Source organism: Oenanthe melanoleuca, chromosome 18 (genome assembly GCF_029582105.1).
Source record: "Oenanthe melanoleuca isolate GR-GAL-2019-014 chromosome 18, OMel1.0, whole genome shotgun sequence".
NCBI lineage: Eukaryota > Metazoa > Chordata > Aves > Passeriformes > Muscicapidae > Oenanthe > Oenanthe melanoleuca.
In genome coordinates, this window is record NC_079351.1 from 10,176,715 (window position 1) to 10,188,264 (window position 11,550).

Sequence of the window (11,550 nt, forward strand, 5' to 3'; positions counted from 1 at the left end):
AGGGGACAGGATCTGTGCACCAGAAGGGAAGGCTGGCTGATGAGTGGTGTTTGTGAGTGGGTGTGTGCTAATGCAGAGGAGGAAATTTAGTGATGACAAATGCTAAATAACGTGTGCAGGGAAAACAAACTGTAATCATGCAGTTACATGGATAGGGCCTAATTGCACTATTATCACTCACAGAAGAGCTCTTGGAGTTGTTGCAGAGAGTTCTCAGGAACAGCAACGTGGCACTTGACAGGAGGAAAAAAGACAAATTGAGTATTACTAATTGGGAGGAAGAACCTCAGGAAACAGAAGTGAAGCGTCATTGTATTGGGTCTGTCAGTGCCTACATCCCACATGTGGTAACCCATCTAGAAAAGCTACAGAAGAGTGTGTAACCACTTCCATGTGAGAAGAGAGGGGATGGATTAGGGACCTTCATTTTGGAAAAGGTGTAGAGGAGAAGGATGTGACAGAAGCCTCTAAAATCATGACTGGTGTGCAGAAGGTGGGTGAGGAATGGTTGTTCACTCCCTGTTGTTATCAAAAAGCCAAAGGTAATCCGGGAGTAGCTTTTAATTTGCCTCTTGCTAAATAGAAAGAATTCCAATGACTTCCAGGATCTGAGGTGGGAGATGCCTGTGATGTTAAAAGTGGCAGTAGTGTGTGATCCAAGCACAGGAGAAGAAAAGATCTCCAGGACCTAAGGAGATAAAAAGTAACCTGAAAAAATTAATTAGAGTGTGGAAGCACCTCTGAGTACCAGGAAAATCACATCAATAAAGACTTCTTGGTCTTAGAGGGGCTGTGGGATTAATATGGGAGTTGAACTTGAGGAGACTGGAGGGAAAACCTCAGGATGCTTTATCTATAAAAACTACAAAGGAAAGGTGGAAGAACTGGACTGTGCCTTGTAACTGGAGTTGAGATTAAGGATAATTTATGTATGATCCTTAAAAGTGACCAATAGCTTAAAAGCAGTGCTCTGCTTCTTTTTCAAGAAGTGAGATAAGATACATGGGCTGAGACCAGGGCCTGTCCAGCTCCAGCTGGACTCCAGCAAATGTCCAGAACAGAGGAGGAGCAGGGCAGGTACAGCCTGTGCTGCCTGATCCTTGATGATTTCCAGCCTTCATTACACTGTAAGGAATATGACTTGCCATGAAAGACAAACTTCCAAGACTGAGAACATAAAACTTAGAATTCTCCCACATAAAGAGGCAGCTGGAACTGAAATAACTGGGTGGTCTAGATATGGGAACCACAGGAATGGGATGAAGTTCAGTGATGCAAGATGCAGACCTGTACCAATGAGTTGAGAAGAGATTGTTCACCTCTAAGCCAGGAGCCCAGTGCAGCAGCCAGGGAGGCTTGGATGGGTTGGGTCAGGCTTTGCCCTACACACAGTGCAGCCCAAAGAAAGGCAGCTGTGGTCCTCATCCTAGCACAAGGATCTTTCTAGCAGTGCTAAAGGGACATCAGCACAGTCTGAGACCAGCAAGAGGCACTGGGGAGCCTCTGCAGCCCTTTGAGGAGAGTGGTGGCTCATGTTTGTGCACAGCAATCTGCAATCTGGAATCTGTGACCAGCAATCTGCACTGGGGCAGATTTAGGGACAGCACTGAGGTCAGGGGGGCAAAGAAAATCTGAGGCTTCTCTTTCTGCTCCTGGGAGGCATCAAACTTCCCAGAGGCAGTTTTCCCTCATCCAAAGAGGCAGTTTTGGCAGAACAGAAAGGCCATCAGAGATATTTTGTCTCTTAGTTCTTGTGCTCATGAGAATAAACTGCCCAGAGCAGCTGTGGCTGTCCCTGGATCCCTGGCAGTGCCCAAGGCTAGGTTGGATGGGGCTTGGAGCAGCCTGGGGTGGTGGGAGGTCTCTGCCCTGGCAGGAGCTGGCACTGGATGACCTTTAAGGTCTCTTCCCACCCAAAGCAGTCTGTGCTTCCGTGATTCCATGAATCATAAATGAGCTGGTGTGTAGGAGGTCGCACGGCTCCGCAGTGATGATGTCAACTGTCTATAAAGAATTGTAAAAACAAGTGGATCCCAAGTGATGGAGGGATGAAACACCAGGCAGATAAATGTAATGTAAAGTACATTGGAGAAAGGAGGTTTTACTTCACATGCCCTGTAAGTGATGCAGAGCTGATTGTTATCACTCAGGAATGAAAGGATGGAGTTAAGAGTGCTGTGAGCTCTGTGCTCCCAGAAGCAAAAAGCCCTCACCAAACCCAAAGCCCATCTGAAACCGGATATTAGGGTTTGTTAGGAAAAGAAGGGAGAACAAAACAGAAAAATCCCCATCTTGCTCTATGAATACCTTCTAAATAAATCTTGAATGTGCAGCATTCCCACCGCCCCCTCTGCTGCACCTCAAAGGCTGGAGGAGAATGGGAAATGGTGCAGAGACAGCAGCAATAAAAGAAACCGGATAATAAAGATTGCATCACTCGGTGCAGATAAAGATTGCAAGGAAAATCAAAAGGCTGCTTCTGTGTGAGGAATTATTGAAGAGGCTAAAGCTCTTCAACCTGAAAAGAAGATGGCAGAGGGGTACAGAGGGCTTGGAATCCTGAATGGTGCAGAGAAGCTGGTGCCAGCAGGATTGTTCCCTGGTTTTGCACTGGACGAATGTTTCAGCAATTGAAAAGTTCAGGCAGCACATCAAAGGATGTACTTTTGTACAGAAAGCTCAGCTGAACTGTGGATCTCCTGCCCGCAGGGTGCTGTAGGTGCCTAAAGTTGGGCTGATATCCACAGCAGCTTAGGCTTGGTCATGAAGTCAAAAATCCTCAGTGGCTGTTTAGCACAAGGATATAAGCTGGGGTCAGAGGGTCCTGAAATGTGTAGCTGAGGGAAGCTGGAAGCTGTGCCCAGAGCTGTGCTTGTGTGTGCAGCATTCCCAGGCCAAGGGCTGCTGCCCGCTGCAGGAGGGGCCCGTGGGTGTGCCCTGCAGAGCTGGGCTGTGGTGGGGGGTCCAGAGGGACCCCAAGAAGGTTTTGGCTTAGGAGATCCTGGCTGTTTATGGGGGGGGATGGAGGTACAGGAGGGGGCAAGGAGAGCTGTTTGGTCTGGAGTGTCTGCAGGACAGCCAACGCCGTGGAAAGGGCAGCAAGGTCTTGTTGGGAATGAGAAGGTAGCTCTGACCCTCAGGAGGCAGCTGGGATTCTGCTGGAAACAGGCTTGGTCAGGTTGGAAGGTGTGACAGTGAAATTCAGTGAGGGCCTGAAGATGTTGCCTTCCCATGCTGGGGATCTGTGTCTGCAGAGCAGTTTAAGATGGCAACATAGCCCAGATTAGGGGGAATGAGCTACTGGAGGTGTTCTAAGGCTTGTGACAGAGATTAGGTCAGAGCTGGGCCTGTTTAACATAGAACAGGGGCCTGGGAAAAGGGACAGTGTCATGTTAGCATTCCATAGCTGGAGTTGCAGAAGAGAAGGATATAGAGGTGTTTTTAGTGAAAATGAGAAATAGGAAGAAATAACAACCCTAAGTTTATATGGACAGTGGATTGAGGAAGAAAAATAAAAGGTGCTGGTTGGCCCTGGTGGCAGAACCTGTGACCAGAGGGGAACAGTGCCTGCTGTGGGTGTGCCCAGAGCTGTACATCAAGAGAGGTTTCTCTTTGGCAGCAAGAGACTGCAATTGGGAATTTCACCCTAAAGGCTGCTATTCTCCATCTCATGTCCATGAGGTCAGCTCAAAACTGGCTTGGGTTTTTCTGGCTTGTAAGCAGAAGGCTGAATTCCATTCCTGTGTCCAGTGGTACCCCAAAAAGTACCCATGTTCAAATAAGTGATCTGTGCATGTAAAGGTAATTTATTTTATAAGGAGACACTGCACCCTCTTCAAAGCCCCAGCTGCACTGTCTGGATGCTGATGAAAAACAGGTAGGAGGAAGCATCTTTTTTGACAGAATCTGAGGGGAATTGTGATCAAAATCCCACGTACCTGGTGTGATAATAAATTGTGTGAAATACGGAAGGCTGTGGCTGTGGAGAGGAGTGCTCTGTGTGGGAGAGGGGGCAGTGAGGTGGGAATGTGTGGTGCTAAGGCAATTAACAGCTGATGGGCTTAAACACCTCTGTCACCCTTCCCTGGGAGGGTGGGCAGGCCCTGGCACAGGGAGCCCAGAGCAGCTGTGGCTGCCCCTGGATCCCTGGCAGTGCCCAAGGACAGGTTGGACATTGGGGCTGGGAGCAGACTGGGACAGGGGGAGGGGTGGAGTGAGATGAACTTTAAGGTCCCTTCCAACCCAAATCATTCCACGATTGTATGAATGATCAGTTTGACTTGGAAATTTGCAGGTTGGGGGACTTGCCTCTGAAAATGTGAGATGGGCTGAGGCCGTGAAGGACTTAAAAGAGCAGCAGAGCACCTTGTGTGGAGACGTCCTGCTGAGCACAGCCTTTGTGTCCTACCTGGGATACTTCACCAGCAAATACCGCCAGGACCTCCTGGATGGCATCTGGAGGCCCTATTTGCACCAGCTAAAAGTAAGTCCTGATTCCTCTGAGAGGCCATTGTTTGTAGGATTAATGTGGCCATAAATCCTGGTGCCCACAGGGGATCTCTCAGGTGAGGGACATGACTGTGTCCTCACCAAGCTGGAGTGAGGATCAGCCCTGGGGAAAATGTGGTGTCCTTGCTCAGTGAAGTTTCTCCCTGTACACAGGAAAATCCCAAACACAGAGCCCAGCTATGCAGTTTTGTCCATGGCCACAGAGGAGGAGGGAATATGGAGAGGAAATGGAGCAGGCAGAGCTTGCTGCCAGCTCTCCAGTAGGCTTGGAAAAACTCCAGGTGTTTTTTTCATTCTGGACACAAGCTCTGGTCCTGCTGGCCATGCCTCTCAGCTGGTTTTACCCATGTCTTGCTGTTAGGACCAGATGGAGATCATTGTGCTTGAAACTTGTTTAATATTTCACTGATTTTAACAGGTTCCTCATACAAATGGTGCCAACAAGCTTTTAAATAAGGTCCCAGAGGCGCCCAAATTAAAGGGCTGACCAAAGCAGGCATTTCCTTAGGCTGAGAGAGAAAAACTTCATTCTGCATTTCTTAACATTTAGCCAGAAACTTAGGTAAGACGTGGTTTAAAAAAATGACCTGACTGTGTTTAGAAAGGTCAAGGAAGTGCCTGTAATTCCAATGGAAATGCAAGGTCCATTCTGCTCAGACACCTGGCACAGGTAGCTCTGCTTGTCACACCCAGAAATGGCCTCCCCTGTCAGAGAAGTGCTTCTGGAGCTGCTGGTGCTGGTTTGTAACACAGCAGCAGCCTTAGGACGGGGTTAATTCTGTCCTTCCAAGCTGTCTCAGGGAGCTGAACAGGGCAGGGAGTGACTCCAGCCAGTGGGGCTGGGCTGTAGGGGGGCAAAACCCCTGGGACTGTTTGTACAGGTTGGGTTTGTTCACAAAGGATTGGGAAAACCAGACTGCCAATACCCTGTGGAATGGGAAACCACTGATAAATCATGGAATCACAGGATGCTTTGTGTCTTAAAATCATCTCATTCCAATCCCCTTGCCAGGGCAGGAACACCTTCCACTACACCCCAGCCAACCTGGCCCTGAACACTCTGAGCTCCCTTTATGATCACTGGACATCCCCTTCCAGGGATCCAGGGGCAGCCACAGCTGCTCTGGGCACCCTGTGCCAGGGCCTGCCCACCCTCCCAGGGAACAATTCCTGCCCAATGTCCCATCCAGCCCTGCCCTGTGTCAGTTTGAAGCCATTCCCTGTGTCCTGTCCCTCCATCCCTTGTCCCAGTCCCTCTCCAGCTCTCTAGGAACTGCTTTGAACCCTGCAAGGGGCTCCCAGCTCTCCCTGGAGCCTTGTTCTCTTCAGGTGAGCACCCCCAGCACTGCCAGAGCAGAGCACGGAGCATCTCCATGGCCTGCTCTGGATCTCTCCAGCAGCTCCAGGTCCCTCCTTCAGGTGGGGTCTCACCTGAGTGGGACAGAGCAGCAAAATCCCCCCCCAGACCTCCTGACCACACTGCTGCTGAGACAAATAACCCTATCTTCCCACTTTTGAACTCAGCCAGCTTGCCTTGCAATGACCAGGAGGCCTGTGTTGTGCCCGGCAGGTGCCCGTCCCCGTGAGGCCTGGGCTGGACCCGCTGTGGCTGCTGGCGGACGCGGCGGCCGTGGCGGCCTGGCAGAACCAGGGCCTGCCCTCGGACCGCGCCTCCGCCGAGAGCGCCGCCATCCTGCACAGCTGCCAGCGCTGGCCCCTCGTGGTGGACCCCCAGCTGCAGGGCAGCCGCTGGATCCGAGCCAGCCACGGCGAGAGGCTGCGGCCGATCCGCACGGGCCACAAGGGGTAAGGCTGTCCTCTCACCTGGGATGGGCCTGTCCGTGCTGGGGATGAGCACTGGGCACTGAGCCCTTCATGGGCCTGTCTGTGCTGGGGGTGAGTGCTGGGCACTGAGCCCCTCATGGGCCTGTCTGTGCTGGGGGTGAGCGCTGGGCACTGAGCCCTTCATGGGCCTGTCTGTGCTGGGGGTGAGCGCTGGGCACTGAGCCCTTCATGGGCCTGTCTGTGCTGGGGGTGAGCGCTGGGCACTGAGCCCTTCATGGGCCTGTCTGTGCTGGGGGTGAGCGCTGGGCACTGAGCCCTTCATGGGCCTGTCTGTGCTGGGGTGAGCGCTGGGCGCTGAGCCCTTCATGGGCCTGTCTGTGCTGGGGGTGAGCGCTGGGCGCTGAGCCCTTCATGGGCCTGTCTGTGCTGGGGGTGAGCGCTGGGCACTGAGCCCTTCATGGGCCTGTCCGGGCTGGGGGTGAGCTCTGGGCACTGAGCCCTTCATGGGCCTGTCTGTGCTGGGGATGAGCACTGGGCACTGAGCCCCTCATGGGCCTGTCTGTGCTGGGGATGAGCGCTGGGCACTGAGCCCTTCATGGGCCTGTCTGTGCTGGGGGTGAGCGCTGGGCACTGAGCCCCTCATGGGCCTGTCTGTGCTGGGGTGAGCTCTGGGCACTGAGCCCCTCATGGGCCTGTGTGTGCTGGGGGTGAGCACTGGGCACTGAGCCCCTCATGGGCCTGTGTGTGCTGGGGGTGAGCGCTGGGCACTGAGCCCCTCATGGGCCTGTCTGTGCTGGGGATGAGCACTGGGCACTGAGCCCCTCATGGGCCTGTCTGTGCTGGGGGTGAGCGCTGGGCACTGAGCCCTTCATGGGCCTGTGTGTGCTGGGGGTGAGCTCTGGGCACTGAGCCCTTCATGGGCCTGTCTGTGCTGGGGATGAGCACTGGGCACTGAGCCCCTCATGGGCCTGTCTGTGCTGGGGATGAGCTCTGGGCACTGAGCCCTTCATGGGCCTGTCTGTGCTGGGGGCGAGCGCTGGGCACTGAGCCCCTCATGGGCCTGTGTGTGCTGGAGGTGAGCGCTGGGCACTGAGCTCCTCATGGGCCTGTCTGTGCTGGGGGTGAGCACTGGGCACTGAGCCCCTCATGGGCCTGTCTGTGCTGGGGGTGAGCGCTGGGCACTGAGCTCCTCATGGGCCTGTGTGTGCTGGGGGTGAGCTCTGGGCACTGAGCCCCTCATGGGCCTGTGTGTGCTGGGGGTGAGCGCTGGGCACTGAGCTCCTCTGAGCCAGCCACACTGAGGGAAAGCTGTCTGTATTTGCTCACATTGTCTGTTTGTTCATTACCCAAATGACAGATTTCTCATTAAATCAAGGGTCTTCTTAGTGCTTGCCTCAGTTACCATAGAAACTCAGAAGTTGAGGATGGAGTGAGCAGTGAGCTGAGGCTGAGTTTGAGTATCACAGAATCGCAGACTGGCTTGGGTTGGAAGGGACCTTAAAGATTATCCCATTTCACCCCTGCCATGGCAGGGACCCCTCCCACTGTCCCAGGCTGCTCCAAGCACCAATGTCCAGCCTGACCTTGGGCACTGCCAGGGATCCAGGGGCAGCCACAGCTGCTCTGGACAACAGGCCTGTGTAGAACCATGGCATCCTCCATGGGACTCCTTGTAGGTGTCATGTCCTGGTTTAATTTCATCCAGGAGGTTTCCTACCTTTTGGAGAAAGAGAGGGCTTTAGTATGGAGGGGTCACTGTGCCCTGCAGACCAGGCTGAGGCTGCTCCCACCAGCTGGACATTTGCAGCACCCCTGCATGGATCTGGATCAATCTTCCATGGCAAGGCCTTTTTCAGCCCTGGCTCTCATCTCCAGTCACAGATTGGTTTTCTGCTGTGGCACCTTTCACTCACCATTCATGGGGAGCCCCAGCTGGGGTTGAGCAGCCCAAGTGGAACCCCTACAGAGAGCTGGGAGCACTGGGGTTGTTTCCCAAATATTGAGCAAAGAGTGACCCAGGCCTGGTGCTTCCAAATTCCCAGAGATTTGGAGATGCCCATGTTTCCTCCTCTGAGGCTACCCAGGTTGTTTTGCTGATGCCTCCTCAGAGAAAACAACAGTGAGTTACTGGATCTGATCTCATGTGGGATCAAAATAAGGCTCATTTTTCACTTTTCAATTTTCAAATTTCTGTTTCCCAGCCACGTTGGCCACCATGCCTTGCACTTACCCAAGGCTCTCTATGGAACATCAAGGATTCCAGAATAGGCACCTAAGTCTGAACCTGCAGGATGGAACCAGAGTAACAGGCCCTGTAGCATCCCTGCTGTGCCAATACAATGTACCTTTTTCCCTTCCCCAGCCACACTTTGGGCTGACAGAGGCTTTAAAGAAGAAAATTTAGTGTGTTGCTGTGATGTCTCAGAGCTGAGGACTAAAAGCATCATCACTGCTCCATTAGAGTAAATCAGGGAATATTTCATCCTCTGGGAGATGGAGCTTTTGGTTTTCAACTGCTGGGAGAGGTCTAAACCACACAGAGGACCCACCTTCAGGAAGGGCTGTGTGAGCAGCTCTGGGGGCAGCTCCATCATTCCCTTTGACTTTCTTTTGTAAAATACCCCTGGACTCAGAAGAATGGCTCATCAGGGATGGGGGTTGCACTGGGTCAGTGTATTTCTCTAAAGGTCAGGCCTAAAAGTCACTCTGAAGTTTTGCTTTAGATCCTTCTGTCACCTCTTGAGCTCCCAAGCTTAAATGAGGGGTATGAATTTTGGGCAGTGGAGTTAGTGGAGGTGATTCAGTGTAACCCTGATGGTGGAGAAGTGCCTGGAACATCCTCCCCTCCTGCCCAGGGTCCTGCTCCCCTCTTGGCAGAGGAGTTGAGGGAAGTGCAGGGCAGCTGTGAAGGGGACAGCCCGTGAACTTTTCCCAGCCCCTCCTGGTATGAGACATGCCAAAGCTGAGCATCCCTGTTCCACAGTTAGGCACTGGGCACAGGGTTCCATTTCCTTGTGAGGAAAGGAGTTGTCTTCAGCATGACCCTAAACCCTGGGCAAAACAAGCTGAAAGCTGCTCTTCATCCTTGCTTTAAGATGAAGTGCACCAGTGGGCTCTGGACAAAACAATGTGCTGAAAATAACTCCAAGCTGTGCCAGCTTTGCTCATGGCTGCCCAGACCCTGCCTGGGACAGACTCAGTGGTCACTCTTGTCCTTGGAAGGTCTGGGGTCTCATTCCTCATCCTGGGGCATCTTCCTCTTCCTGCCCCAGGCACTGACACCTCCTTACCCCTCTGTCTCTCTCCAAATGCTGGTACCTGCCTGTAGCTGCCACCACAGTGAGTGTGCCCTCTGTCCCCTCGTCACTGACAGTGTCACTGCCCTGCAGGAGGCACCAGTGCTGTTTCCCACAGGTATCTGGACACATTGGAACAAGCCCTGGCTGCTGGAGACGTGGTTTTGATTGAGAACCTGGAGGAATCCGTGGATCCAGTGCTGGGGCCGTTACTGGGGCGAGAAACAATCAAGAAAGGCAGGTGAGCTCAGGGGGTTTGGGGACATATGTGGATGGGGGCTGGGGGCTTTGTGCTCTCTGTTCCTGCTCTCAGACTGTGGGTGTTCACATCCAGCAGCATGAACATCCTGCCTTCAGCACCGAGGGCATTTTGAATCAGGCAATCACAGGTAATTCAGCCATAGGATGGCTTGGAAATCAACCTGGATTTCTCATTTCATTTCACAGCATCATTCAAACCTCGTGTAAAAGAGAGAACTGTAATTCTCCCATTGTACACTGACCTCGGGGTCTGTAATTGGCTGTTCTGACACCAAATTATTACTAAAATAGCTGCTGCTGTTGTGAAGTAAAAGTAACCTTGAATTTTAGCAAACACTGCACGGTGTTCAGAAATGCAGCTACAGGTTTCAGCATCAAGGATATCAAGTGTTTTTAATGAGGTCAAGTTCTCATGGCAACTGCTGGTCACCTCCAGCCAAGAGGAGGTGAGCAAGAGAGGCAGCCAGGGAGCTCTTTTCCCTTAAATTCTTTGAGGATTATTTCCCTGCTTGCCTGAAACATCCCAGGGTGTTGTAAACTGGTGGGCAAGGCAAGCTGTCTGCAAAGTTTGCTGGAGAAAACATCCTGGAAAGGATGGCTGAGCATGGGTTTGGCTACAGGATGGAGGGGCAGGGTTGGTCCCAGTGCAGGATTGAAATATTTGGAGATATTGAGAGAGGGGTGCAGCAGGGAGGGTGGCAAACCTGAGCCCCTCTCCAGTGGAACACTGAGGCATGCCCTTTTGTGCATCTCTGCTCTCAAAACTCCCTGTGAAGTCATGTCTTTACTAACAAAGGGAAAATAAGTCATAAATCACCAAGAAAGTCCCCTGGGTTTTGTGTTTCCATGCCCTAAGCCCAGCCTCCAGGCAGATGTGCCAGTCCCAGAGCAGGAATGGTTCTGCTGTGGGGTCTGGCAGGATCTCTGATGTGAGCTGCCTGTACTGGGGGATTTGCAGCTCCAAAAGCAATTAAAAGGGCCCAGAGGGCACCCAGTGAGTGATGTTGGACTGGGAAGTGAATTCAAACTCCCTTGAGAACATCACCATTCCCACAACAGTCCCAGTGCATCCCTGAAAACATTTCCAGTTTATCTTCGACTCTGCTTCCCATGGGCTTTGTTGGGTTGGGAGGGACTTTAAATCATCCAGTGCCACCCTTGCCATGGCAGGGACACCTCCCACTGTCCCAGCTGCTCCAGCCCCAGTGTCCAGCCTGGCCTTGGGCACTGCCAGGGATCCAGGGGCAGCCACAGCTGCTCTGGGCACCTGTGCCAGGGCCTGCCCACCCTCCCAGGGAAGGATTCCTTCCTAACATCTCCTCTAAACCCACTCTCTGTCAGTCTGAACCCACTCCCCCTTGTGCTGTCACTTCAGTTTCCTGACCAGGTCCCTCTCCCATTTCCCTGCAGCCCCTCCAGACCCTGGAAGGGGCTCTGAGGTCTCCACACAACCTTCTCCTCTCCAGGCTGGACAATCCCAGCTCCCCCAGCCTGGCTCCACAGGGGAGCTGCTCCAGTCCCTTTATCAACTTCCTGGTCTCTTCTGGAATTGTTCCAACAATTCTTTGTCCTTCTTGTGTTGGGGACACCAGAACTGGGCCCTGTTTCCAGAGACAGGATCCCCTCCTGGCCCTGCTGCCCCAGCTTTGGATACAACCCAGGACAATTCTGGACATTTTCTGGCTGGCTAAACTTGGGT

The 11,550-nt window shown here is 52.8% G+C and overlaps 1 protein-coding gene across 1 annotated transcript in view; it reads left to right on the plus strand.

Moving 5' to 3' along the window:
• Positions 1–11,550, plus strand: part of DNAH9 (dynein axonemal heavy chain 9) — a 163,537-nt gene that overhangs the window by 87,170 nt on the left and 64,817 nt on the right. Inside the window, exons 49-51 of the mRNA XM_056506187.1 lie at positions 4,295–4,483; positions 6,080–6,315; positions 9,709–9,831. Coding sequence (XP_056362162.1) covers positions 4,295–4,483; positions 6,080–6,315; positions 9,709–9,831 — 548 coding nt within the window. The remainder of the gene's footprint in view (positions 1–4,294; positions 4,484–6,079; positions 6,316–9,708; positions 9,832–11,550) is intronic.